The 27,360-nt window shown below is 46.6% G+C and overlaps 1 protein-coding gene and 1 long non-coding RNA gene across 10 annotated transcripts in view; one reads left to right on the top strand and one right to left on the bottom strand.

Annotated features, from left to right (window-relative positions):
* Window positions 1-1,940: 1,940 nt before the first annotated feature.
* Window positions 1,941-15,111, bottom strand: NR2F2 (nuclear receptor subfamily 2 group F member 2). 4 transcript variants are annotated; one of them, XM_032469084.1, is made up of 3 exons: window positions 14,492-15,111; window positions 6,187-6,714; window positions 1,941-3,433 (listed from the first exon to the last, which is right to left on the bottom strand). In XM_032469084.1, the coding sequence occupies exons 1-3, from the start codon at window positions 14,532-14,534 to the stop codon at window positions 3,159-3,161; spliced, it is 846 nt and encodes a 281-aa protein (XP_032324975.1). In that variant the 5' UTR covers window positions 14,535-15,111; the 3' UTR covers window positions 1,941-3,158. The 4 variants fall into 4 exon arrangements, with proteins under 4 accessions (XP_032324975.1, XP_032324974.1, XP_032324976.1 ...); XM_032469083.1 differs by lacking the exon at window positions 14,492-15,111 and adding an exon at window positions 8,279-9,071; XM_032469085.1 differs by lacking the exon at window positions 14,492-15,111 and adding an exon at window positions 6,957-7,658.
* LOC106731019 overlaps window positions 13,500-27,360 on the top strand; it is a 55,104-nt gene continuing 41,243 nt past the window's right edge. For all 6 annotated transcript variants that reach the window (XR_004315657.1, XR_004315656.1, XR_004315660.1 and 3 more), the window contains exon 1: window positions 13,500-13,882. This is a non-coding gene — a long non-coding RNA (uncharacterized LOC106731019). The remainder of the gene's footprint in view (window positions 13,883-27,360) is intronic.

The raw sequence follows: 27,360 nt of genomic DNA, 5'->3' as shown, positions 1-27,360 counted from the left end.
TCTCTCTCCTCGGACTATTGTTGCATTTCGCGTCTAACTGGGTTCTCTCACACCCCCGAGCGCCAAGAGGAGGAGGGGGAGTGGGGTTGGGAAAAGAAATAAAGCGAGCTCAGATCAGATGGAAAAAAAAAAAAAAAAACCAGCAAGGAAAAAGAGACACTTAAAGGGAAAGAGTCGCCATGTTTAGCAGCTTTTTTAAAGATCTCGTCAATTTCACACAGAACGCACTCCCTGGGTCCCAGCCCTCGTCTTTTGTCCAATTCAGTCGCAGCAAAGATCTTTTGTTCTAACTCAGCGTGAAAAGAAAAACTTTCTTTAAATGCAATAAACTTAAACCAAACTCAAGACTCTAAACAGATCCTCCTCTGGCCACTCTAAACATATACAAGGGGTTTTGTTTTAACCGTTTGAAAAATTTGGGGTCCTGTTTTTTCTGCCTCGCAGACCCCAAGCTCATTGCTGAAACTTAGAGAGAGAGAGAGATTTCCAACGTCTAGAACACATGCTTAAAGCATAATAAAACAGGGACTGTCTTTTGCTTTGAGAATCATAAATTATAATTTAATGCCAATAATAATTTACAACAAATGGCTGTTTACAATAAACTAACACAAAACAAACAAGGAAAAGGGCCTGTGTTTTACTTATTAGAGAAACTTCACACACTCACATAGATAGCACTTGTAAGAGGAGAAAATAAACCTACAAAACCTCGATCTAGAGGTCATTGATGTTCTGTCATAAGAACACACTTATATGTATGTATGTATCTACAGAAAGAAGCTGAGGGTCAGATGGAGAACTCTGCTCAAATGCACAAATCAGACAGATTTTTCTGGTCTACATGTATTGACTGGAACTGAGTATCAAAGTTTAATACACTTTACAAAACAATCCCTTTTCTTTTCCATCCCCTTACCCACCCCCTTTTAAGATTAAACCACAACATAGTGATGCATGGTGGGGGGGGGAGGTGCTGGAAAGCCTCAATCCGAACAAAAATTGCAAGCTCCCACACACTGAGCTTCCTCCAAACCAGGAAAAGAGAAAGAGGAAAAAAAAAAAAAAAGATTCCAAAACAAAATAGTGACTACTTCCAAATCCACACACCCTGTAAAGTTTCCTTCTTTCTTTCTTTCTCTCTTTCTTTCTCTTCTTTTTCTTAATTTGGCTTTTAAGGACAAAGGATCCCAAGAGCGGTACAGATTGCATCTACACATCTGAAATGTCAAAATGTCGATGTGTTTTTATGTACATAACTCCAATGGAAAAGATTCCCTTGACCTGTGGTCATGCTTTCACAGAATGAACGTACGGGGGGAGGGGGGGAGGCAGGCCAACTGCAAGTTATCATATATACATTAAAAATAAACCCTTCAGCCACTCTAAGCTATATCACTGAATTTTAAATCCTCTCAACAACCACACTAGATGAGAACCACAGAATATTTTTAAAAATCACACCTACTCAAGGAAGAACTCCTTGCAAACAACTGCCTTCTATTTACAAGGCTGTGATTAGCTTGCTTGAAAGGTCTTCTGCATAACTGTCAGAAATGTACAAAACAGTATTTTTTCCTGATCATAAAATAGATACTGATCTCAAGATTTCTAATACTTTTCACAATACCTTCCCTAAGCAGGCACTTAAGTGTGACAAATATAAGGGCCTTTTTTTTTTCCTGGAAAATCCATTTTTAATTAAAAGAAGGATTAGGTGAATGGGGGTGGTTTACTATATCAGTATGGCACTTCCTAAACCATAGACAAACCATTAACTTCAGCTCCCCCCACACACACCCAAATTAAACAGGCAAATACACTAGTCTACCTTTGAACAAACTGGCTGAGGGGAGCAGACAAATTCAACCCCCCGGCCCAGCTCAGCGAGAGCTCACAGGGGCTTCTCCATGGAAAGACAGTGGGGACAGCCAAACAGGTTTCAGATATCAAATAATATTTTAATTTCTGAATACTTTCAATTTTCCTTGGAATATAACACACAAAGACTCGACCAAACAGTTCAGTTATTATAACTTTTACAGTATACAGAAATGTTGCACTTAAAAAAAAAAACCTTCAGTTTTTTTTAAAACACAAACTGTAAACTCTAAGATACTGAATCAATCACGTTACCTATAAGTGCCAACAGTGTTATTTTGTCATGCTGATTTCAATGGTATTTTTTAAAAAGGGAAAATATCAACAATTATAATACAAAGGGTTTGCAAATATACAAACAGATATAGGATTTTCATAACAATTCAAGAACTAAGCGGGACCCAATTCAAATTACAAAAGTTCACTTTTTATTCAAAACCTCAGCATGTGTCTTGGACACATTCCTTGGCTGCCAATAAATTCCACAGTTCATTCTCTTTCTTAAAATATTTTTAAAAAGCTAGGTTTGTCATGGTGTCTTTTCTGGGGGGGGGGAGGGGGCAGGGGAGGGGAAGTTAAGTGTTGTATGTGGTTCCTCCAGTTCTCAAATTAGAGTGCTCAACTTCACCTAAAATTTTTGGTCACCACTTGTAAGTGCGTTTCCATCATCTTTGAGTTGCCTTTTAAAGTTTTATGTCTTCCTATGATATTTTCATGGACTCAGTTTTAATTCTTGCAGAACATATATTTTAAGGATACACAGTTTTTAAGAAGCCAAGATTATATCAAAACTTATTATAGAACCACAGAATAAACTGGTTTGGAACCAGAAAAGTACAAAAAAGAACAGCTAGAGGTACATAGACACAGGACAATTAATAATTTGGAAAAAAAAAAAAAAGACTTACTTTCTCCATTCTGCTAATTTTCTCCCAATCTCCTTAAATGCACTTTAGCAATATTTTTCAAAAATTTACCAAAAAAAAAAAAAGAAAAAGACTAATTTCCTTTTTATACAAAAATGATAAGTAGCAAGTTGTTCTGACCGACACAGGAGTTTTTCTTTTTTAATGCATTCTGTAAAAGTTCATTTGACAGTCTTTTTTTTTTTTTTTTGGAAATTCACAGTCCATTAAATTCTTCCCCTCTCTTCTTTTAGCAAACTTGTAACATCCTTTTATATCCTTTCTTAACAGAAGGAATTTAAGCAAACAAACCAGTCTTTTGCCTTTTCTTTCTCTCTGTTTCACTCCCCCTTCTTATTTTGATTTATTTATTTATTGAATAGCCATATACGGCCAGTTAAAACTGCTGCCGGACAGTAACATATCCCGGATGAGGGTTTCGATGGGGGTTTTACCTACCAAACGGACGAAAAACAATTGCTCTATGACTGAGGAAGAGACGGTGCGGAGGGAAGGGAGGCGAAGCAAAAGCTTTCCGAATCGCGTTGGTTGGTTGGGGTACTGGCTCCTAACGTATTCTTCCAAAGCACACTGGGACTTTTCCTGCAAGCTTTCCACATGGGCTACATCAGAGAGACCACAGGCATCTGGAAGAAAGTTTAAAAAAAAAAAAAAAAAGAAGAAGAAGAAGGACAAGGAGAAGGAGAAGAAGAAGAATTCAGTCATCAGATTAAGAGGTCTGAAATGGGTCACATGAGGTGTGTGTACAGTGCTCTGTCAAACTGCCCCGACCAGAGTCAGAGCAAATGCCTACGTACTGAAAACTTGGGGGTGGGGGGTGGGGTGGGGGGAAGGAGCAGCAGAGCGCAAGAGATGATCCTGGGGCATTTGCTTTGAAATAAAACACAGCTCCACGCATTGCAGGCTTTCCCTGTCCCAGTCCTCAGGCTGGGTCACTGAGAAGGCCCAAGCAAAGTGCACTGGGTGAATCTGGCTCAAGTCAGTAAACAGACAGACAGACAGATGATACCAAAACTGCCAGTGCTCCGCCCCCTCCTCCTCTGTAAATAATAGTTTGGCTTATAATTATATAGTTGGGGGGGGCAACAACCTGGCCCAGCCCTGAGTAATGGCGCCCACGACCCAGCCTCAGATTCTCCCCAAAGAGGGCGACTCATTTTTCCCCAGTCTTTGAAACTGATTTAAGTGGCCCTTTAAAACTGATCTTGTCAGTTTAGCCTATTGAAGGGCAGCCATGCAAACTGTGATCTCTCTGTTCATTTGAGCTGTTTCTTTTCCCTCCTTTTCTTCTCTCTCCCTTTTTCTCCTACCCTCCCCACTTCATTTTTTTTTAAACCCAAGTCCCTCCAAGAAGAAACCCCCTCCCCGTTATCTTCAGGAAAACACTTTTCTTTTTCGGATACGTGAAAATACAATAAGTGCCTTTGAAATGAGAGGCTTCTCAGTGAAGGCGGTGCAGGTTGTGACCTGACCTTTTGGGGCTCCCCAGGCAAGACTGGGGCTAACACATGCATATTGTGAATCCTTAGAACAGATATTCAAAAACAGCCGACACCGAGTCCACCCCAAGAACCAGAAAACACAAGCAATCTCTTCATGTATGGATCTAGCACTATGCATGCATGTCTACAGACTGCATAGGTGTCTGTGATCAGGAATTAAAAGATCTGTTTGCATAGAATTCCTTCCCTCTACATCGTGCGGTCTCCCTCAGAATCAGATAACAGGAACCTTTATCTCTTTGTGAGGCAATTTGCATTTTCCACACAGGCCTCTACATTTTGCAAATTGTAAGAAACTAAACTATTAACGACAGTAGCAGGTATTTCTTTCCTTGAAAGACCAAGGGTAAGTCTAAGAGCTAACAATGATATCAAGAAATGAACTGCCACCCTGATGGTCTGGGAACTGTGGGCTGGGTGCCGGCTCATGGGACGAGGGTAAGGGAAGAATCTGCCTGTGGGTTTGCATCAGGCATATGTTCTAGTTATGACAGGTCCCCTGAGAAAAACAATCCAGACCCAAGCCTCTGCATACAGCCCTTCCTTGCCCAGACACTGCCCTTTAATTGATTACCTTTGATTACTTTCAAAGGCAGATTTTGGGGTGGGGGGAGATTTTATGTGAAAAGCAACAATGTATGAAAGACAGTGGCTTAAGGACTTAGAACCCACAATAGATTCAGCTAATGACTTGGGTCCCCAGATTTCCTTACAACAATGAGGAAGAGATTGTGGATCTTTTTTGTCTGCCACCTGAACGACACTGCTCTCCTAGTGTGTCCTGATTACAGGCTGCAAAAACTGTGGTGGGTGACTCGGTTCCAAGTCCCACTAAGGTCCAAATGCGTGTTATCCTGAACTGGGAACCCCTTCCCCTCTCAACCATGACAAAGGGATCAGCTGACAACTTAGAACAAGAATGTGGAAGGGGTGATTTCCACCCACCTGGGCTCTGCTGAACTCAGCCTGGAGGCAGCCAAAAGTCTCAGGTGTGGCCCAAAGTGGGAAGCCAGACACCTTCAAAAATCATTTGGCCTCAAGAGTTAACTAATATTAGATCCTATTAGTCACATGGGTTAAACTACCTGCAAACTAATTAGATTTCATAACGCAAGCAATGATGGTTTTGTATCTCCAGCAACACTCTTATCCAGCCCAAGTTGGCAGACACTTTGGGTTGTCTGAAAATTGCCTTAAGTGTTTGCCTGGGCAGGGGAAGTGAGAGGCTGGAGCCTTCAACCCCCTGCAGACATTCTGAAGAGTTGGGCTGGCCCCTTTCTTCCTCTTGCCCCTTCCTGACAGCCTTTTCCCCTCTCCTGGCAGTCTGCATTGTTTTCATGAAAATATGATTTTGAAAATTGCTGCCCTCAGGTTGGGTTTGCCTGGAGCTCCAACTCCTACTGAGTTAGCAGGCTAACTTCCTCCCCACCCCTCCCCGCAGGGGCCAACTTTCCCCTGCAGGGATGATACCAGGATGTTCCAGGGCCTAGGGGCATCTCCCAGAGGCTCAGCCAGGGTGACAGAGAAAGCCATGGGGCAGAGGAGATTCCACACGCTCAGCTGGCCCCACGGGCCTGGGCTAGGGCAAGGAGCAGGAACATGCCTCTGAGTCTGGCAGGAGGGGAGCAGGCCTGAGAGGCTTTTCCATGGCCCATTCTGAGAGTCTGTGCCCCAAGCATCCTTCCTGTAGCCCAGCCTTCCTCTTCTCTCCCCAGAACAGGCCTGGTGGGGCCCAGCAGCTCGGCAAAGTTCCCATTCCAAGTTGGCACTCAACAGTTTGGCTTTTTAAGGGGGAGGCTGGGCTCACTCAGGGGGCTCCCAATACCTTAGGCCCTAACTCTGAGCAAGGAGCATGAGAGGGCAGGGCTTCATCCTACCTGAGGTGAACAGGACTATGGCCTTCAGGCAGCTGTACTCGGCGGAGTCGACGTGCAGCGCTTTGAGCTTCTCCACTTGCTCTTGGAAGATCCGTATGTGGTCCATAAAGGCGACCACCCGGTCGGCGGACATGGGCGAGGCGTGGAGGCCGGCGGCGGCCAGGAGCGGGGCAACGTGGAGGGGCATGGAGCACTGTGCTGCGTTCAAGACGAACAGCTCGCTCCAGGTGAGGCGAAGCAGGGCCACCTGGTCGGTGATCTGCAGGTCAGGGAAGAAGGGGATGTTCCGGGCCCACTCGACGGCGCTGAAGAGCATCCGGGCGGCCAGTTCGCAAATGTTCTCGATGCCCATGATGTTGTTGGGCTGCATGCACTGGCTGCCGAAGCGCGACGTGGGATAGGGCTCGGCGCGCAGCAGCAGAGAAATATATCCGGACAGGTACGAATGGCAGTTGAGGGGGTCCCCGTTGGTCAGCGCAAACTGCCCGTGTGTCGGCTGGGTGGGCGGCATCCTGCCCCTCTGCACGGCTGCGGGGAGGAAAGGAGACACTTCGCAGTTAATGACCAGTCTGGGTCCCCTGCTCCCCAGGCAGGGTCTGCCCCAGCCCGACCCCCACCTGACCCAGACCCCAGCGCCACGCAGGAACAGGCAGGCCTGCCCCTCTCACCAGAGCGCCAGGGCCACAGACCTGGGAGTCGCCAGGAGCCCGGCAGTACTGCTCTCAAATCGCCACCCAGCCAAATCCTGGCAGCCAGGGCAGCACACTTGCCTCGGAGGCCCGCTCCGGGCTGGGCGGCTGAGGACCCAGAATTGGCCACTTTGCCTCGGGGTCCCCAGCACAGTGGGCGGGATGGAGCATTCTGGGGACATCTTTCTTCTTTGCTGCTAAACAGCTGATATTTTTTTATTGATTGGAGGAGAGGGAGCGGGAGGGGCGAGGCTGGGGGAGGGTGAGACGCTTTTGCAAAAGACACAAGGGTTCACCCCGGACGGCCTGTGGCCACCCCGGAACGGGTCTCCCCCAAACCCCGAAGCCCCAGCCCCGCGGGCAACCCCCGGTGAGAGACGAGCTGAGAGCCGAGGTCTGGCGGCAGCCTAACCAGTGTGCTCGGAGGAAGAGAGACGGAAGGAGAGGGCTGAGAGGCAGGCCGGCCGAGGCAGAGAGGAAGCTGGGGAGAGGCGGAGAGCGGGCGGCCGGCGCAGCCTGGGGAGGGCCCGGGAGGGCCGGGGAAAGCCGGCCAGGCTCGGGCACGAGCTGTTATCTGACGCCGGACGGGGAGAGCGGCTCTCGCAGAAACACAAAGAAACCCCGGCGTTCGCTCGCCCCAACCCGGAGCCCGCGCCCGGCGCCGAGCGCGCCATTGGCCGAACACGGCTCGCGGCGCTCGGCGAATTTCATATCACAAAGACCCAACTCGCGCAGGGCGAAAGCAGCCGCCCAGGGCCCCTCGCCCACCCTTTCCCTACTCCCGATCGCGCTCTCCTCCTTTCAAAAGTGAAAGGAAAAAAGAAAACAGAGGAATTTTTTTTTTCTTTTTAGCAGAATGTTAATCCACGGAGGGTCACATGAGCGCTGCCCGGGCGGCGGCGTTAATACGGCGAAGTGCATAAAATTGCCATTTGTAATTTGAACCTCCTGTACAAAAGTACAATCTCAGGGTTGTTTTTTTTTTTTTGAGAGGGTGGGGGCTGGGGAGAGGGGTGAGGAGGAGGGACATATGTTGAACATGCAGGAAAAACAAGGAGAGAGAAAGGGAGAGAAACAGAGGAAAGAGAGAAGTAAACCAGATTTTAAAACACCACCACCACCCCATCCCCTGCAGAAAGGCGAACTCCAATGAACTGGCAATCAATGCAAAGAAAATGAAAACAGCCCGAGGAGAGAGTAGAAGAGGAAATCAGTCGGCCAAAGCATGCGGATTTGGGGGTCTGGGTTCCAGTGCAGAACTTGCTTCTAGTATAAAACCCCCTTCAGCTGCAATACGGAGAGAAGAGCTTGGGGCTTCTGTGTCCTTACCCAGAGCAGGCTAGCCAAACGCACCCAGGGCCCCGGGACCCCAGGCGAGGGGGTTAGAAATGAGAGGCCGATACCTTCCCGTCTCATGCCCACTTTGAGGCACTTTTTGAGGCGGCAGTACTGGCACTGGTTGCGGTGGTGCTGGTCGATGGGACAGTTCCGGTTGGCGCGGCACGTGTAGCTCAGGTTCCTCCGCACGCTGCGCTTGAAGAAGCTCTTGCAGCCCTCGCACGTGAACTGGCCGTAGTGTTTGCCGCTCGACTTGTCCCCGCACACCACGCACTCGATGTGCTGCTGCTGCTGCTGTTTGTCGCCGCCCGGACCGCCAGGGCCGCCCTGGCCGCCGGCCGCCGTCTGGGCCGGCGTGCTGGCCGGGCCCCCTTGGCCAGGCGTCTGTGGTGTGTGCGGGGCGCCGGGCGGCGGGCCGGGCACGGGCGGCGCCTGCGAGGCCTGGCTGCCCTGAGAGCCTGGCACCTCGTCCTGGGGGTCGCGCCACGTGCTGACTACCATTGCCATATCTATGGGGGCCGCGTCCGGACTTCCTGCTCCCCTGGCTGCGGGCGGCGGCGGCTCCCGGGTCTCGGGCTCCGGCGCGCCGCCTTTTGTGTGTGCAAGGGTGCGAGAGGGCGCGGGAGGGCGCCCCGGGTGGCTCGGGGGCTGGTTGGATGAGGTTGGTTAGTTTTTCCTTTTTTGTTTCTGCTTTTGCAAAGTTTTGTCGATTGCTTGTCTGGCCCGGTATGTTTGTTTTGTTTGTTTCCCTCGGTTCAGCTTTGTTGCTTTCGGGGGGCTTTCCGCCGGGAGGGGAGGGGACGGGGCCAGGGGAGAGCAAGTGGGAGCAGAACGTGGAGAGAGAGGGAGGGGAGGGAGAGCTGCAAGTCGATTGTCTGGCTTCAAGACAGAAGTAGGAGGCAAAAAAAAAAAAAAAATCTCTCCAAAGATCTCCCTCGCTCTCACTCTCTCCCTCCCTCTCTCGTTCACTCTCTCGCTCTCAGAGCTGGTGTGCAGCCGAGGAGTTGGAGGAGGAGGAGGAAGAGGAGGAGGAAGAGGAGGAGGAGAGGCGACTGTCCGGGGGCCAAGTCCAGGGCAGCCCACAGTCAGCCATTCAGGAAAGCCATCGAAATCAGGAGGACTAGGAGAGCAGAAGCGCCGGTCTCGGGCGCGCCCAGAGAGCCGGGCAGGCCGGGGCGGAGGCCAGCGGCCCGCGGAGTGGCCGGAGCGCTGCCCGGGTCCGGGGGAATCAGCATGAAAGTGGTCCGCGTCGGGCGCTGCGCGGCGTCGTCCTGGCGCTGGGCCGCCGCCGCCGCCGCCGCCGCCTGCCCCCGGCGCCCGGCGCGCGCCTCGCTCGCTCCGGCCGCCGCCGCCCGCTTTCGCCGGATAGAGGCCGCTCGCCGCTCCCTGCGGGCCGCCTGGGCCGCCGCCGCCGCTGGAGCCGCCGCCGCCGCCGCAGCCGCCAAAGCCGCCGGGTCGGGCCCGGAGCCGCCGCGTCTAGCGCCGCCGCCGCCGCTGAAGTCGCTGCTGCCGCTGCTGCCGCCGCCGGAGCCGCTGCTGCTGCTGCTGCCGCCGCCGCCTCACACACATAGGGAAAGAGTCAACTCGCCGGCGGCGGGGGAGAAATGATAAAAGAGAGAGAGGAGGGCAGATCACCACCTAGAAGCACATCCTTCGTGCGCAGAGGGGGGAGAAAAAGACGAAGAGAAAGAATGAAAGAGGGGGAAAAGGCAGCACGGCACCCGGAGAAAGAAGGCAACTCGGGGAGAGGAGGAGGAGGAGAAGAAAACACACACGCGCGCACGCACACACACACCGCGGAGAGAAAAGAACAGAGAATCAAAGTGATCAAATATGCTAAAAAGGGGGGCGCGGGAGGGAATGCGATTTATAGGCGCCGGGGCTGGCAGAAGTGGCTTCTCCGCGATCAGCTCACTGAGCTCTCTATATAGTGAACTTTGACACGACTGCTGCAACTTAGCGCACGTTGCCATGGCGACGGCGCGCCTTATAAGGCAGCAGCCGGGGTTGGCCTGGCCAGGCGCGCGCGCGCCGCCCCCTCGCCGTCATTGGCCGGAGCGCGGCGGCCCCGCCATGGCGGCCGCGGGCTCAGCCCGGTCCTAGCGCGAGCGGCGTCGCGGCCGCGGCGCGGGGCGCGCGGGGGGCGAAGGGGGGCGGGGAGGGGGCGGCCGTGCCGCCGCCGCCGCCAAGCGGGGGATGGGCCCACGCCGGCCCCGGGCGCGCGGCCACGGCTCTCTCCGCACCCCGCACCCGAGGTTTCCGCCCCAGCGGGGAGAGGAACGCGGCGCGCACACACAACGCCTCTTAAAGGCTCCGCGAGAGGCTTTGGATGAAATCGAGGACTTCGCCTCTCGCAACTTGGCAATGCCACGAAATCCGCCGCTCGCGCACCACCCGGGACTCCCGGCGCATCTTTGTGCCTACGGTGCCAGAGAAAGAGAAAAGTTCCCCTTTCTTTGCAGAGGGGTAGTGAGTGGGGTGGGGAGGTGCCTCGAACCGAGCTTGCAGGCATTTTCCAAACGAAAGATTTGGTCAAATCGGCGTGATGGTAGACCCTTCCCTTAATCAACTCTGGTCACTTGCTTGGTTTGGTGGCTATTTCTTTTTCTTTTTCCTTTTCGAGAAAAACAGCCGTTCAGTGGCTGTCTTTTCCTTGTAGGGTTAACATTTCACAGGTATGTGGCCTGACATTTTAATTGCTCAAATAAAGCATCTCGGATGCTGAGAAGCAGAAGTAGACTTCGTCTCATTGTCATGACGCAATTAAAATCAATTTTCCTCAGCTTTATCCTTTCTGGTTAGTTTTAGCTAACTCGCAAGCCAAGGTCCTGCCACACACCCAGTCGTGGTGAGAGGTGAAAAGACCTTTCTGCTCGCTGATGGCCAAGCGGAGGCAGCCTCCCAGCCACCCCTGTGCATACCCTCTGTACACACATGTAAGCGCACATGTATCAGATGCACATTTGTCAATGTATACAAAGACTTTAGCGACAGTGCTTCTAGGTCATAGAACAGTTGAGTACGACTTCATTGTTCCTCAAGTTCCTTTTAAGCATTCATACAATCATTAAAACACACCCAGAGATTCTGCCCCAAATTGGGAATAATACCAAGAACAACTCACAAGGACCACGCACAAGCCATATTCTACCTCAAGAGATTCACTGCAATGAGAACAACTTCATTGCCTGTGCCATTCTGTTCAATGTGCTAAAATCATCAAGCCGGTGGTGTCTCTGAATTCCAGGGTGTTTGGTTTGAAACATCAAACATCTAGAATTGCACCTCAGCACACACTATGTTCCAATGCAGCAACCTTTCTGTTCGATTGGGACCAGTTGGTGGATTATGATTATTGAACATTCATAGAACAAAACTGTGACTCCATCATACACGCTTTGCACCAAGAAAAAACTGTAGACTGGTAATCCAACCAGGTTTGTGAACAAGTACGGTATTTTACATAAAACACACTGAGCTTCAGGAAACATGAACACATAGAAAGAGTAAATTAATGACCACAGAAAAGCATCCTTGATAGTTTTAAAAAATCGACGAGATGAAGATTAAAAAAAAATAAACCATACATATCATTGACATTTGTAGACTGTACTTTGCATTCAATACCCTTTATACATGCAAGCAGAACACAAGGTAGGAACTAATTTCAGATGGAGGCAGATAGGGGCTAGTTTTTAGGGAAGGAAAGTTCCTTCTTATGTTTCATTCTTGAAACCTTCTTAGCCTTTTACCCTTTCTCCACTGAAATCACATATTTCACTAAAGCTGCAGGTGCTGGGATGATTTGAAAGTTGTTTTAAAAAAGACCTATAGTGGACACTGAACTATCATAAACCTGGTGTGTAATGAGACTGCCACAGAGCGAAGGCAGGCTGAGAATTTCAGGTTGATTAGAGACACAATATAACTTTCTCCCAAAGAGGACAAGCAGGATGGAAAAGAAATCATTTCAGAGAAGGTTTTTTTTTTTCCTTCTCTTTTCTTTTTCTTTTCAACCTCTCTGATGCGAGGAATTGCTTAATGCTACAAATATCAGTAGATTGGGGGCAGACTCAGCAGAGATGTGGTAGGGCTGGGGTTGAGACAGGAAATCTAATGAACATCCCCATCCCAATTTAATAGAAGATAAGAATAATTGATTATAGGGAAATCCTAAACTTGCCTTTAGAGTGCAGATACTTTCACAGCAATATGACCTTTTACAAACATGCAGTGGGAAAATTTTGAGGAGGAAGAGCTTCCTCAGTCCATTTAGAGATTTTAGGTATTTGAAGTATGCTCTGATGGCCTCAGATTTAAAATGTAGGATTTCCCAACCATCTACTACAGATCTGGAGCCTACGAGGCACATGAACACAGGGCTGCCATGAAGTTAAGAGGTGTTTTACTCTGTACTTTAGGATTCCTTCAGTTATGGGGATGCTATTAAAAAGCAAATAAATAAATAAATAAACACACCCCAAAACAACAACAACAAAAAGACCATATCAATTATAGTTAATATGATGGTATAGAAGAAAGAGGGCTGCAGACTGAGAAAAAAAAAAAAAAAAGAGGGGAAAATATTTTAAAATGTCTTCTTCAGAGATGTTTATTTTCCTTGAGTAAAACAGCTCTAAGTCTAAAAGATAAATATCAATATGTTCTTACTGTTTTTTTAAATCCAGCTCAGTTTTTTTTATTGCAGATATAAATTTATTATAATAATAAGAATGGCGAGCTTTAATTTGGCCAGAGAAAGTTGGAAAAACATTTGTCTTACTGTAGGAGGAAAAAAAAAAAGCCACCCAGGAATATGATTTTCTTGCAGAAAGTGGCCTGAAGGCTGTAATTCTCCACAAATTAAATCACAATATGAATGCAGACCCCAGCAAATGCCGAGTTTAACTCTGAACTCAGTAGAAACCAGTTCTGTCCACCAGGATTCATTGAATTCCTCTTTCCCCTCAATCTAGTCCGTGTGTGTTTTTCTCTTCCACCACACTGGAGCTCCATGAATAGGGAAAGGGGCTTCCATTGTGTACCTCTGAACTTCCAAGTCAATGCAATTTTTAACCACTGGCTTGTGGTACTTTGAAAATCACCAGGGGCTGTCAGAGTTGGGTCCTCTGAAAAATTTACAGTGCTAAATCAGAGCATATGCTGGGAGGGAAAAAATTGCTTAAGATTGGAGCAAGTACAGTATCTGTCTGCCCCCTAGTGTAAGAGTCCTCGCTGCCTAAAATTCAACTTTAAAAGAAAAGAGCTCTTAAAGGGAAACGACTTTGTGCTCACGTAGGCATAGGAGAATGAAACTTCTATACATTTTAATCTGAATAATTCTCCAGGATTTAAAATTAATTGGCTCTGGCTTGGTTGGACCGGACTCGGATCTCGCCACCTCTGCGTTTCCCGAGTCCCTGGCGGAGAGGTGATGATTTTTTTTTTTTTCCTGAACTGGGTTTATGTGCGTCCCCCTCACCCCCTCCTCTCTTTTTCTTTCTCTCTGTCGTCTCTCTCGCTGGCTTTTTAAAAATGAGGAACCGTTCCTTGAATGTTCTGGACAGAGCACAGAATTGCTTAAGTCAGCCCGACGCGGTTGTAATAGACAGCAAAAAGGTAAACGTTTGCCTGCAATCCGCACGCCAGCTCCACCACCCAGCCCGATGGTGAGTACCCTTCTCGTCGCGGTTCTCCTCCTAGCTTAGCCGAGCGCTCGCCTCCCCGAGCCGCGGCCGAGGGCGCCGGGCAGAGCTTCCCTCCCTCCCTCCCTGCCTGGCTGGATGTCAGTTGCACAAGGTTGCAAAATGCAGCGCAGAGGCAAATCGAACAGTAAATTCTGACACTTAGCGCGAGCCTAGCAGCTCCTTTGCTAGAAAACCGAGTCGTCTATTGCTTGGAAAAAACATGCCTCTAGGACTGGTTTTTAGTTTGTTCTATGGAAGGAAATGAGTTTGAGGAGACAGGACGAGGAGATGGGAGGCACCGCAGTCTTTACGCTTCGGTTTAATCATATTTTGGCAGCTTTGCAATTGTATTTTCCCCCTCTCCCCCCTGCACCACTTCTCCTACCACACACATGTAATAAAATATGGCAATGCATTGAATTGACTATCCCCCCTTCCCCGAACCCCTTAAACCACAGTCCTAGGCATTTCATACACGTTAGCAACCCGATTTTTTGAAAAACCCCAAGTCATCCCCAGCCCCACAGAGCACAAGGAGAAAAGTGAGAAAGGAGAGAGAGAGAGAAAAAAAAATACTGTAAGTAAACATACCAAAACCATATTTGCCTTGTTCAAGGTCCCAAACCGCTTGCATCTTCCTTCTAAACTGGAATAACTCTCCTTTAGTTTGGCGGGTGAAATAAACGCTTTGTTGGCCCCCTGAAAAGATGTGTCTTTGATAATTAAAGAGAATCTCCTCCTCGGTGTTTATCTAAGCGATTGTGCAAACTGATAAAAAGTAGGCACTAGCCTGCAGGGAAAAAGAGGAAAGGTGAAGGGAGAGATCTTCCACCTCAAGGAAGTGCTTCCCCATGTATTAGGCGCTCTCAGCCTTGGAAAGCCCTGCACAGTAACTTTAGAGAGACGAGGTTTCAGGGAGCTTTGTACATAGCTGCTGAGGAATGCAAGCCTCGCCTTTAAGAAAAAAAACCCCAAACCGTAGGTAGGAGATGTCTGGAGTGATCCTTGTCTCTCATCTCATTCCTTAGAAGGAAGAGTGCGTTGTTACACCTTGTTTGGGGCTGGAAAGACGAGACTTTAAAAACACCCGTCCAATTGAAAAAAATCTCCCAACTTAATGAGTTTAGTCGGAGGCTGGAGCAAACGGCTCAGCCTTAGCAGAAAACCGCCAACAACTAACTACAGGCGATATTGCAGAGCAAAGACGACCCAAGGCACAGCCAAATTCCACTGTTTGGGGTCGAGAGGGATGGAGGCTAATCCTAAAGCAAGTTGGAAAAAAACAGAGGTGGGAGAGGAGGGGGAAAAAGCAGCAGCCTCGAAGACTGGCAGACAGGCTTCCCTCACCCGGGATCAAAGATAGAATTTGAAACAGGAGGGCAACATTTTTCCTAGGAATCTGTTGGAATCCTCATTTTCTACTTTTGACTCAAGTCACCCCCCCCAGCGATTTTCCCCTCTGCCCTGCAGATTCATGCCCCCCATTTTCCAGTTCCCATTCTAGAACTTTCCTGAAGAGGAAACCTATTTCTTTGGGGGGGAGGGGTTCCCCACTTCATATCTTCAGATAATGAATGCTTCATTCACCCCCTCCCTTCATCCACCTCCCCAAATGCATAAAGAAAGCAGGAATACAGTAACTAGGGAAAATTGAGAATAAACTATACTGCCTCTTGCAGTTTAATACAGTTTTAACTAATGGATTTTTTTGTTTTGTTTTGTTTTAAGAGAAGAATAATGGGGAAACACGGATCTTTTATTTTAGGAAACTGTTATGGTAAGATGTATGTCAGACTTGACAAATGGAACTAACGCTCTTCGCCTGCTTCTTGTCCTTGTCTTAAACAGGAATTAAGTTAAACACAGTGCTGAATGTTAATTACATGTTTACTGGCTAATGAAAATTACAAATGGTTTTGCCACCTCAAACAATGATGAAAACTCTGAAGACACTGTAATTATATACTTTGAGGGAAATAACTCAGAATATTGATCATAAGAAGTGTAAATCTTTTTTTAACTATTCATTAATACCATAAATATGGGCTACAGAAGTTTTTCCTTGCGGTTTGTCTCATCAGTTACACCGAGTGGATGGATGGTGAGGCTCCTCTGGGGAGGTGATGAACTCATTCTCGTATAGAAGGAGGCCACTTGTGTAACTGGGGGTGCCCCCCTCCCTTTCTCCCCTGCCCCCTTTAACCCCTGAAGAAGGTCGAGGGAGAGTTGAACAGGGGGGCTGGGCTCAGGGCAGGTGAAGGTGATCACAGCCCAGCCTCTTCCCTCCCCTCCCCTGCTCTCCTCTCTCCTCCTCTCCCTCCTCCCTTTCCTGCCAGGTCTGATCGATGACTGCCTTCTCCAGCCAGGGCGCCTGTCGGATAACCTGGCGTTCGGGTCCTAATGGAGGACAAGTCACTGCCACCCAGCCACGCAGCCCTGACAACCCAAATTCTCTTCTTTAGAGGTGGCTGGGGCAGTTCATTGCAAAAGGAGAGGAAGAAGAAGAAAAAAAAAGTTGAGGGTGGTTATTGGGTAAGGTGGCCTTAGGCAGCCGAACCAGAACTGGTTTCCCTGGGTTTGGGAGTAGAGAAATATTTTTCTGTTCTGTTTTAACTTTGGCCTGAGTTGTAGCTTTGCACTCTGCAGTGTGGCAGCCACTTCGATCTTGGGGGTCAAAGGTGAGGGCTGCACTAACCCTAAAAGGCTGGTCTGGCCTGGCCAGAAGGCCGAGAGTGGCGGAGGAGTGGGGGGGTGGGTGGGTGGGTGGGTTGTCAGCTACACCGCCTGACATGGTGGAGGGGGTGCCTGTGTAACCCGCACGCGGGGGGCACAACACCGAGGGCGGGTTTTAAGTGCAATATTGAGGATTTTTTTTAAGTGCCCTAGGCTTGTGGGACTGGAGTCCTCTTTTTCCCTGAGAATTCCCAAGGCACTGGTCTTTGTCTTAGAAGGAATGGAGTTTCTGAATGGTGTGAAAGGGACAGAGAGGGTCGCTTCAAATCGATTTTACTTGTCCTTTCTGTCTTTTCGGATCAGCGCCCTTCAATGGGCACAGAGGTGCTCTTTCAGCCGAAACCTTGTGCTACATTTTCTGCCTGTATTGGTGCTAAATACAATAAGCACTGCGCAGGTTTTTTTCTTTGCTCTCCAAAGCGAGAAAGCACCCTAATTAAATTGTTTTATATGGACAGTCAAGACGGACCAATTAAGTAAGCATTAGTATAAAGATATAGTCTGCAGATAAGGCGGTTTGGAAAATCACGTGTGGGACAAAGGAGAGGGCGCTAGCATTGGCGAGGGGTGGCGTGGACTAGCCAGGTCGCTCACCTCCCTCCCCCGGCCCCGGGGGAATTGCAGAAGCCCGGGGCTCAGGTGAGAGGAGGATCAGGCCCGCTAACAGGTGGGCAACAAGTCTGGAGTCTTTCAGGCCCGCGCCCCAGGCTGGAGAGCGGTGGAGCCCAGGGGTTAGTATCCATCACATATTCCTACGCGGACAAGGTAGCGTCTAGGGGTGTAGGAAGGACCGAGACCGTGCCGTGCTCTACTCCGGGTCGGGCCCATTGCGAGGTGTCTAGGTCCAGGGAGCGGCCCTGAAATAGGGAAAGAGTGTGCGGCCCGGTGAAGGCCAGGAGGACCAGGGGGCGCAGACACCGCCACTGCCGCGGCCGCAGCCCTCTGGCAGCCAAGATCAGGGTAGGAGGCCCCCTTCCAACTCCTCCAAGCTAAGCGCTTTTTCACTTCTAGAGAAACGGGAGCTTCTCTGCAAGGAAAGTAAAGTTCCCGCCCGACGCCATCCGGCTAGAGGGGCGTCGAGGACCGGCCAAACAAGTGGGGCAATGACCGAGGGTCAGTGAAAAGGTAGCGAGCAGAGCGGCTCCTCATTCGGCTACCGCAGCTCTGGGCTTCTCCACCCCTCGGAGGTGTGGGCGGGCAGAGTGCATCTCACCCAGAAGGCGACGACCCCTAGAGCAGGGGCCTGGGCCTCCCCGCGTCGCGGCGCAGGGCTGTGATAGGTGGTCCCGGGCTGCGGGGGCGCGAGCGCAGCGCGCTGCCACAGGAAGGGCGCGCGGGGCGCACAGGGCGCCCTTGGTACGGGGCGGGGAGGGGGGAGTAGGGGCGAGAATTAGAGCCTGGGGAGGTGGCTGAATGTCAAAAGTAAAAAAGGTTGAAAAGCCAATTTTTCCAGCGCGCTTTCGCCCCCCTTTGCTGGTTGCAGAGGCCGTAAATCAGCGGCTGGCGGCGAGGGCGGGAGGAGCCCCCTCGGCGGGCTCGGCGCGGCCCCGCCCGGACCGTGCGCACCTCCCGGTGGGCCCCGAATCGATCAGAAGCCTCGCTGAGGATGTCACCGCACTAAATATTTACTGATCACACACAAATAGCCGGGGCTTGAACGATTTTCCTCTGTGAGAAGAGCGCAGAGAGAAGGGTAAATCATTTTATTAGTGTGGATAAAGCCCAGAGCACACTCCGGGCTGGAGTGTTTTAAGATGTGTCTTCAACGGGATGAAAAGAGTTAGGGAAATCGATACGGAGTGATTAGAAGCCCCCGGGGTGACGAAGGGGGCCGGGGCTTTCAGGGATTTGGCGAGGCTGAGAGGGGGGAGAGATCCTCCAGGGGGGCGGCCGGACCACCGCCAGGGAGCTCCCGGGCGCAGGCCTGCGTCCTTCCCTCCTCGACGGGCGACGCGAGGGCAGCAGCCAGCGGCCGGGAGTCCGCCGCGGCCCTGCTTGGCGGGGCCGGCGCGGGATGAGAGCTCGCGGGCCGCCGCGGGGCCGAGTGCTTAGGCGCCACGGGCTTCACGTCGCGAGTGGCAGTGGCTAGGTGGCCACGGGAGGGGATCGCAGGCCCGGTGTGGGGATGCTGGCGGGTTCCCCTACAGCGCGGGCTCTCCAGGCAGCCTCCTGGAACAACGGTGTGGCCCAAACCGGTCGCATTTCCCCTCCGCCGCGCCCCGCAGCATCCTCGAACTTTCTCCTGGATGCATCTCGGCCCTTCATCTCCTCTAGTGTTTTTAAAGAGGACGCAGCGGCCCAGCCCTGCTGGCTGCGTCTCCCTCCCATCCATCCAGTGTCCAGGGCGGCCGCCGGGTGGCGGAACCCGCTGCGGACCGCAGGGCGAGTGGATTCCAGGTTTGGGGCTCCTCGGCAGGTGGGAGGACGTCTGAGGCCAAGCAGGAAGGCAGAGGCGCGGTGACAGACACAAACGTCGGCCCCAGAACGTCTCAGTCCTCCCCAGGGCGGGATATCCGCTTTGGAGGTCTCAAGCCACACTCCAGCGAGGGAGATGGGTCGGTGGCCCCAGGGCTGGGAGCAGGAGCCTCAAGTGCGGAGGCGCAAAGGCTTGCAGGGCTCGCTGAAGTTAGCAAGGCTTTGAGGGGAGTTTGCTGGGAAGGAGAGGAAAACCTTCTCCCCAAACTCCAGCAGCCAAGTCCTGGCTCCAAAAATGACTTTTCACTCCTGGAAGCGGGAGCCTCGCTCGCTACTGCGAACAAACCTTGAGGTTCGAAACAGCTGCAAATAAGAAGGCACTAATTTCGGGGGGGGGGGGGGGGGAGGGGAAGCGCAAGGTGAGGAAAGGGAGGAATGTTTTTCGTTTCTTTTTCCCGTTCCCTCTCTTGACCTTTTCCTAAAAATTTGCACTTCCTGAAGAAACTGATAGTTTGCTTGCTTATTTATTTATTTATTTATCCTCTCCCCAAATCACTCGATTTCCTTGGCAGCTTGAGGAATTCAGTTCATGCTGCCCTACTTGGCTCCTCGGTGCAACAGGAAATATAACTGCAGATCCAATTAACCGTTTTGCAGAAGGGAGAAGGTTTTGTATGTGTGTGTGTGTGTGTGTGTGTGTGTGTGTGTGTGTGTGTGTGTTTTAATATGAATCCCACTGGATTGGAGTGGTGTATTCAGGTGTGAGGCGATTGGTGCCTCAAATTCCTTTCTTGGTAATCCTCTAATTCCTGCAATGGAAGCTGAGAGCATCACTGACCTGCCAGAAGCTGGATCTCCATTAACCCTTCTTGGTCTCGGCCAGAGAGAAGGTTAACTACACTAATATACCAAAGGGGCTGCAGAAAAAAAAAAAAGAAAAAAAAAAAGGAAGGACTGAAGAAGGGAGGGAGGCAAGGTAAATTCACTCTATTTGCAAGGATTTTAGAGCGCTCTCTCTCTCTTTCTCTCTCTCTCTTTCTCTCTCTCTCTCACTGGTCCTCCCCCACCCCTACCCTTCACCAAAATCCCGGTTTCCATTCAGGGAGACAACTGACTCATCCATCAAGGCAGCTCACTCCACAGAGATGGACTTTAGGGAATAAGAAAACAGTGTAGTGAAATATTTTCTTCCACTTACCTGGCCACCTAGCTCACTTTAAAAATAATTCTAACATCTATAGAGAATAGGGGGGTGGGTGTTAAAAAGAAACCACCCAAATCCTAATACATATTTTACCTTCTTTCATTTAAGTAAAAGCTAATTTAGAATCTTGTCAGTAGCCAAATTATAGCCATAAAATCTAGATGAGATTAGGAAAATACATTCTACTGGTTTCACACCTGGTGGCATTTTAATGAGTATTTATGTAATAGCCATGTAGTCATGAGCATGAAGGCAGATGCACATGGGTGTGTATATATTCACATGGTGTTAGAAGTTCCATGATGGCGTAAAGGTTCATATACTCGAGCACTAGATAGAAGTTGTCACTCTTGTGTTCATGTCTGGCAGAGAACAGTGCAAAAAAAAAGGAGTTTTGAATGAGTTCTTTGGAATCACTATTGTTGGAATACAAGCTGAAGCAACTCAGTAATGGTAAAGCTATTGTGCCTTGCAGAATCATAGACACTTCAAAGTAAAAACATCAGTTTTCAGTTTGGTATCTTTGGCAGGGCATTTAAACAAAAGGTGAGCATCTTTTGCCTGATACATTTATTTAAAAATTCAACAACTTGCTATTCTGTTTATTTTACTTTTCAATGAACTGAAGAATTAAAGGAGAAGAGGCTTTAGCTGGAGATGATAGCATAAGGGTTTGTTTTTTTTTTTTTTTTTTTTGTTTTTGTTTTTGTTTTTGTTTTTTTTTTCCCATTTAACCAAGTCTGATGTGGGCTGTGTATGCTTTTAATGTTATATTGTGAGCAACTCCTGCTGAGAAAGTTTTAGACATCTAAAGCCATGTGGGCAACAGTTCTTATTCAGAAGTGGACAGAGTGAGGAAAGGTGGTCTGATTCTGTATTTTTTTTTTTTTCTCCTAAGAGGCTGGTAATGAAATCTTTAAAACGACAGTTCATTCTTGGTATGTCAGAAAAAACATTAATCAAATTGTACCAAGTGATAGCCGTTTAAATGTGAAGGTGTTAGGAAGGCAAATATCCAGATAAATTAATATTGTTAATTAGTTGCATCAGTGTAATTAAAGAAAATACAAACAGAACAACAAAGGGGATTTATCTTGTTTAATTTCCTTTAGCTACAAACTGAAGGTGAATTTCAGAAGGAGAAAATAATTGAAGGGCTAATTTCCATACTATTGGTTTTTAGATGGCTAAAAAGCCCCAGTTTCAATATAAAGCATGTAATTAGATAAGTAAATGGACAAAGACAGACATACTGCCATAAGGAAAAAAAAAAAAAAACATAATGTGTGAATTTAGAAAACATTTAATTAATAACCAACTGCATATCTCCTCTTAAATGGATGGTTTCTTAAAATGTTGAAGGTATACGTTAAAAATAAAGGACTTCCAAGCAAAATTAAGAGAAGGCTGCTTAACACAATATTCAGCTTTTTTTTTTTTTTTTTTTTTTGACTGTAGGAAGTATCAGCTTGAGGCTTTACAAAGTGTAATGGTTAAATAAAATTTACACTGATCTTTTTAGTTTGAATACAGGATAGAGAAAGGTACTTTTCCTATCCATTACAATTTATAATAAATTAATTAACCTTATCAAAGGGATTACAATGTACTTGACCAAGGTAAATTGACTGAGATGATATCACATAAAATAGCTTAAAGCAAAAGTGAAAATATAAAAGGGAGAGAATATTGACTTCAGTGAAAAATGTCACATTGGGTTATTTCTTGACAGGATCACATCACATATCAGGGAGAAGTTAAAAATTTAGGCAATTCTCTTTCTTTGCAGAATGCATGATAATAACTTATTTATTGACTCCAAAAGTTATGTTGCAAATTTTCATTTCGCATATACTTTGATGCCATATTGCCTTACAACTAGAAAGAAGGTAGTAGCATTGTGAAATGTAAGTAAGGGGGGATGGGGGTTAAAAATATTTTTTCTTTATGGTCTCCGAGACTTTTTTTCATAGGATTTTGATTAATTCAATACCTTGTAAACCATATACTATTGTGTTGAAGTTTACATTGGTTATACATTGAAAACAAACTCAAAGGCATCAGATCTCTCTCAGAAGGTACAATTGCATGTTCAGTCATTGAAGAGCTACTATTAAAGTTTCCCAGGTTCTATTAAAGATAAATACACTTACAAACACCTAAAGTCATTTCTTTCTTAACAACGCTTAAAATTGCAACTGGCATGCTGTGGATGAGTATTTTATATAAGAACCTTTAGCTCTCTTCCTATTTACCCAAGAAATGCCTCAAATTTGTCATTTATGCTTAAATATTTAAAAAAAAAACATTAGTCAATATGCAAGAACTATTCACCCCCTTTAAAAATAGTGCACCCAATTACAATTATAGAGAAAAGGTGTGGTGTTTACTTGGACATTTCAGGAACATATAAAGTTTTCTTAATAAACTCGAAGAAACTCTATCCTAGATAAATTTAAATAGGGCAGCTGTTGGGTATGGTTTATATTCGTGTCCTTCTGCCTTCTTGCTATCGGCACTAAGGTATCTGGGTTTTTGTCTTCACACACTGTCTATTGTTAGTGGATTTCTGAGATTAAAAAAAATTCAAATTGTCTTGCTTTTATAGCTTAATGCATTATTAAATTGGAAAATAATATTCACCTCTGTGTTCAAATTTGTATGTTCAGACAGTAATGAGGAGGCAAGATTCCCCACAACCCCCCACCCCACCAAAGAAACAAGAAAAAAACATTACTTACAGAAACTAAAGAAAAAAAAAAAACAACTTCGGAGTCAGTGTGTTGGAAATACAGGCACACTATTTTTTTTTCTTTTTTACAATGAAGCTCTTCATAAGGCTTTTTTTTTTTCCATCTTATCTACCAAGATGGGACATTTCTGTTTTATATATACTTTTGAATTTTGAGCAGGTTCAAATAATATATCATCACAGGGTTTTTGAAGTGAAGGAAGATTTGAAAAATAAGCCTCCAAGATAAAAGACATAGATAAGTGACAGGGCATGATGGCTTGCCTCTGTTTTTAGGGGTGTTATAAAAGTTTTACTTTAAGAATTACAATGACAAGCTTTTTCACTGGGTGCAATGCAAGATGATTATAAGGAGGAAAAAAAAAAAAAGAAAAGAAAGACTCCCTTCTATTCTTCTCCACCAAAAAACCAAAACCACAACAAAACCCAGAAACAGACCCCAATTCTCACCCTTACATAAGAAGCCCCTTCCCACTTGATGGCAAGTTTCTGTGAAACTGTGGGTCCTGCCCAAGCGCCCAGTTGGTCTACTTTTTAAACTCAGTGGGCAGTGGTTAGACTTGAGTCAGCAGCCTGACAGCCTCAGGAAGGAGGCAGATTCTCTGAGCTCAACTGCAGATGACCTACCACTTAGAAAAAAACTTTGGAAAGCAACTGTTGAAAGTGAACCTCTCCTTTCCAAGGAAGATTTTCAGAGGCAGGACGGTGAGAAGCAGATATAACCAATTTTATTATTTTCTAAGGCATTCCTAACTTTTATAATTCCCCCCCTCCTTCCTTTACTATCTGTCTTTGTGCCTCCAAGGCCAGTAAAAGAGCAGGGCAGATTCTAGATTGCTTTCAGAGTTTGCCTTCTCTGATGATGGATTACCATGTCAATTTAAACGGCATAGGATTAATTTGTTTCAATGATTTCTCTTTAGGCTGAATGCCAGCCGTTTTTCTATCTCTCCTCTTGCTCTTCAGAACAACAACAACCAAAAAAAAAAAAAAAAAAAACCCTTCTTTCCATATTCTAAGTTAGGAGACAATAATAGAAATAGACAAGTTAGGTGTAATGTTGCAACACAGTTATAGGTCTGAGTGTTTTTATCTCTGCCTAAGAGGCTGAAACATACAGTCAGTCACATTAAAATGAAATTGGACTCAACATTTATTCAATAAATACCTGTCTTGTAGATAATCCAGTGCCGAGTGCTTTTGATACATAAGGACTTAATTTGTCTTGGATAAGAAGTTATTAATATGGCACATTTAAACTTGCCACCCACGATAAGATTTTTGAGATCTATAACAAACTCAGATGATCACTGTGAAAAATAATTTGCGTGAGGGAGGGAGATCTTTTTGAGAATGAATATCTATTATATATACACACATACTTACATGCAGACATATATGTATGTATACATACATACATATACACACGTGTACATTTCAGGTCACTTATATAAACAAAAAGGTTCAGTAAAGTTAAAAAAAAATCCATTCATTATGCAGGTATCTCTAACCTTTCCAAAGTAAGAATGTGTCAGAGAGTTTTCTCTTTTGAATGATTTCTAAAGTGCACAAGGAAAATGCTGTTCAAATCCTATTTCTTTGCAAGACCAAACCCATTATGAGGATGAAACGACAAAAAGAAGTACTTAGTTGCAATCCAAAATCAAATACCCCCTCCACATTTTTCACCTAGACTAACCTTGCAGCCGGATAGAGCACGTTGCTGGTAGATAAAGGCAATTTAAGTGAAATAATTTACCCTTATAGTGATTATTGTACTTCTTTCTTTAATGGGAGGTCCCCCAGCAGATGCAAAGGAACAAGAGTTTTATCCTATAGAATGAATGAATATGTTGAGGACGTGTGGCTGTTAGACCACTGGGCTTCTCTTTCACTTTTTTCCGTTTTCCTGATTGCTCTCCTCTTCCTCAGCATTCCTCCGCACTGAGATTAAGCATCAGAGTTCAGGATAGTAAATTGCATTCTGAATATGAACACAATGGATTTTTTTTTTTAGCCTTCCCCTTTTCCTAAGGTCACTCAAGGCACGGGCGGCTTTATTTAAGCCAGTTCTACTTTCTGAGGGCATAGGCAATCAGTGGCCAGTGACGGTCAGATCTGGAATCTAGGCAATTTTAATTTGTAAAAAACAGTTGTTGGTTGTTAAACTTGGGGGAGATTGTGCATCTCTAAGAAACCAAATCCTTGAGAACTCTCCCTGGGAAATGATGTTACACATGAGCAGAAAATCCAGGCAAGAAAGGCTAATTGAATGAAGAGAGAGAATTAGGTTAAAAAATAGACTACAATCTCGTATCACATTTTCACGAGTGTAACTTGAAATGAAGGTGTCTTCAAGTCGCCAGTGATGCCAGAGTATTTAGATGTTGGCCACAGATGGGAACACCTATTGAAATGTGTCTGAAGAAGATTAATAAGGCTTGTCACTGTTGGGAAAGCACTGCTTTGCTGTAAATTTCTACCAGCACAAGATGAATTACCGATGAATGCTCACTTATCAACCCCATCACTATCGTTCGACACTAAATCAAATTGAGAAGTTATCTGCAATCAGAAAATTTCTTTTTAAAATAGACATACACCTTTAGGCCCTAACTCTTTAATAATCCCACTCAGAAAACAATTCCCCATGCCCTGGTATTTCTTTAGCTTAAACAACATTGTATCTCAATAATGTATACGTTTTTAAGTTCATCTGCAGTGGACAGTGGGTCGATGGCAAAGTTTGACAGTATTTTAACAAGGGTATGAAAGCTTCTTGGAAGTGCTCATTTAAAATTTCATAAAGTGTGTTTTCTTTATTTTGAGATATTTCTCTCCCTTCCTTGGAAGGCACCAAAGAGAGTGGGTTTGCTGTTTTCCTGTTCTAAACCCTGGTCCCTGCAAACTAACCATCCTCTAATTCCCCAGTAAGATACAATTATGAGAGAATTGCAAGTTTAGGTAGAGAACAGTAGAAGAGGATTAAATGGATGACAGTGATACCCAAGGAAATCCATTTATTCTTTTATGATTTCATGGTGTTGCATGGATCTCATTTCTAAGATGATTTATCTGAGAAACAAATCAGTGGCATTATCTCTTTTCTCATCTGTTAACCAGCACTAAGCATCTAGAGGCTTTATCACCTAGGAATAATAATGTTTTAATAAAGCCATCAACCTTTGTATTTTTATAGAGTTCTACCTGTTTAAAAAGTTACCACACATGCAATGTTTCATTTGATTTTTATCGAAATCTGGCACAGGCTGGTATTTTAAATTCCCATTTCACTGATGAGTAAACTGAGGCTCAGAGACTCATTTGAGGACATGGGAGCTAATAGGGGCACAGTCAGATTTCATCTCTAGTTTTTCTAGGATCCTTTCTGGGTCTTTTCACTATGTAACTGAAGAAGAAGAAGATGATGATACTGATAGCAGCCAAAATTTACCACATACCAGAACTATGGTAAACACGTGTTATTTAATCTCTATAACTCTCTGAGGTAAGTATTGTTGTTAGTTTCATTATCCAAGAGAAAAAAAAAAAGTCACCCAAAGCTAATGGAGGTTAGAGACTTGCCTGAAACTCACATTGCTAGTAAGTTAGGGACATGTTATTCAAATCATGGAAGTCTACATTCAAAGCCACTGCCCTCTTTAATGTTCCTGTGTCCAACTGCAAGGAGTCTTCAATCGTACTGAGTGGTCACAAGAGATCCTACTCATTTTTGGAATATAAAAATTCCTCGGGCTCTGAGGCAGTGTGTCATAGCAGACTAGATCCTACTTTGGAAACAGGAGACCTGGGTTTAAATTCTAGCTTTACAAGTTACAACATATGTGACCTCTACTTCTTTGACCTTTATTTTCTTCACCTCTAAAATGGGCTGATTGGGTCAAAATGAAACTATGGACTTCACTTTCTTTCTGCCATGGTCTCTAAGAGGGAGGGTGAAGAACAGAGAAGCAGCAGCCATCTCTAAGAAGCGAGTGAGGACAAGTGACAGGCAGGATACTTTGAGAAGGTGTGGCTTCCATCTCTCAGAGCCTGGCACTGGGGATACTCAGCATTGGACAGGGTCTCTGTTTTCTTCCTCTCTGCCTCCAGAGAACACTGAAGACTCAAGACAATGGTGGTTCTTTACAAAACCATAGAACTTAAAACTTCCCAGGAAAGCTTTACCTCCTTTACTTCTCAGATAAAGGCAAGGAAAATACACCTCAGGTCTGGAGAGTTTTGGTGACTTATGTACATTCTCCCAGCTGCTTGGTGACAGGGTTGAAAGTGGTCCCCCAATGCTATGCTCCTTATTCAATAAAAAACATACTTCAGATGATCTGGTCATGTCCC

This window comes from Camelus ferus, chromosome 27 (assembly GCF_009834535.1).
Source record: "Camelus ferus isolate YT-003-E chromosome 27, BCGSAC_Cfer_1.0, whole genome shotgun sequence".
Taxonomy (NCBI): domain Eukaryota; kingdom Metazoa; phylum Chordata; class Mammalia; order Artiodactyla; family Camelidae; genus Camelus; species Camelus ferus.
This window is presented reverse-complemented; position numbering and strand designations above follow the sequence as displayed.

Coding starts and splice junctions, on each gene's coding strand:
- NR2F2 (XM_032469083.1), bottom strand. CDS start 8,720: ATGGCAATGGTAGTCAGCACGTGGCGCGACCCCCAGGACGAGGTGCCA. Junction 6,715..8,278: donor AGTGGGCATGAGACGGGAAG/GTATCGGCCTCT, acceptor TCCTCCCCGCAG/CCGTGCAGAGGGGCAGGATG. Junction 3,434..6,186: donor CATAGTCCTGTTCACCTCAG/GTAGGATGAAGC, acceptor ACTTTCTTCCAG/ATGCCTGTGGTCTCTCTGAT.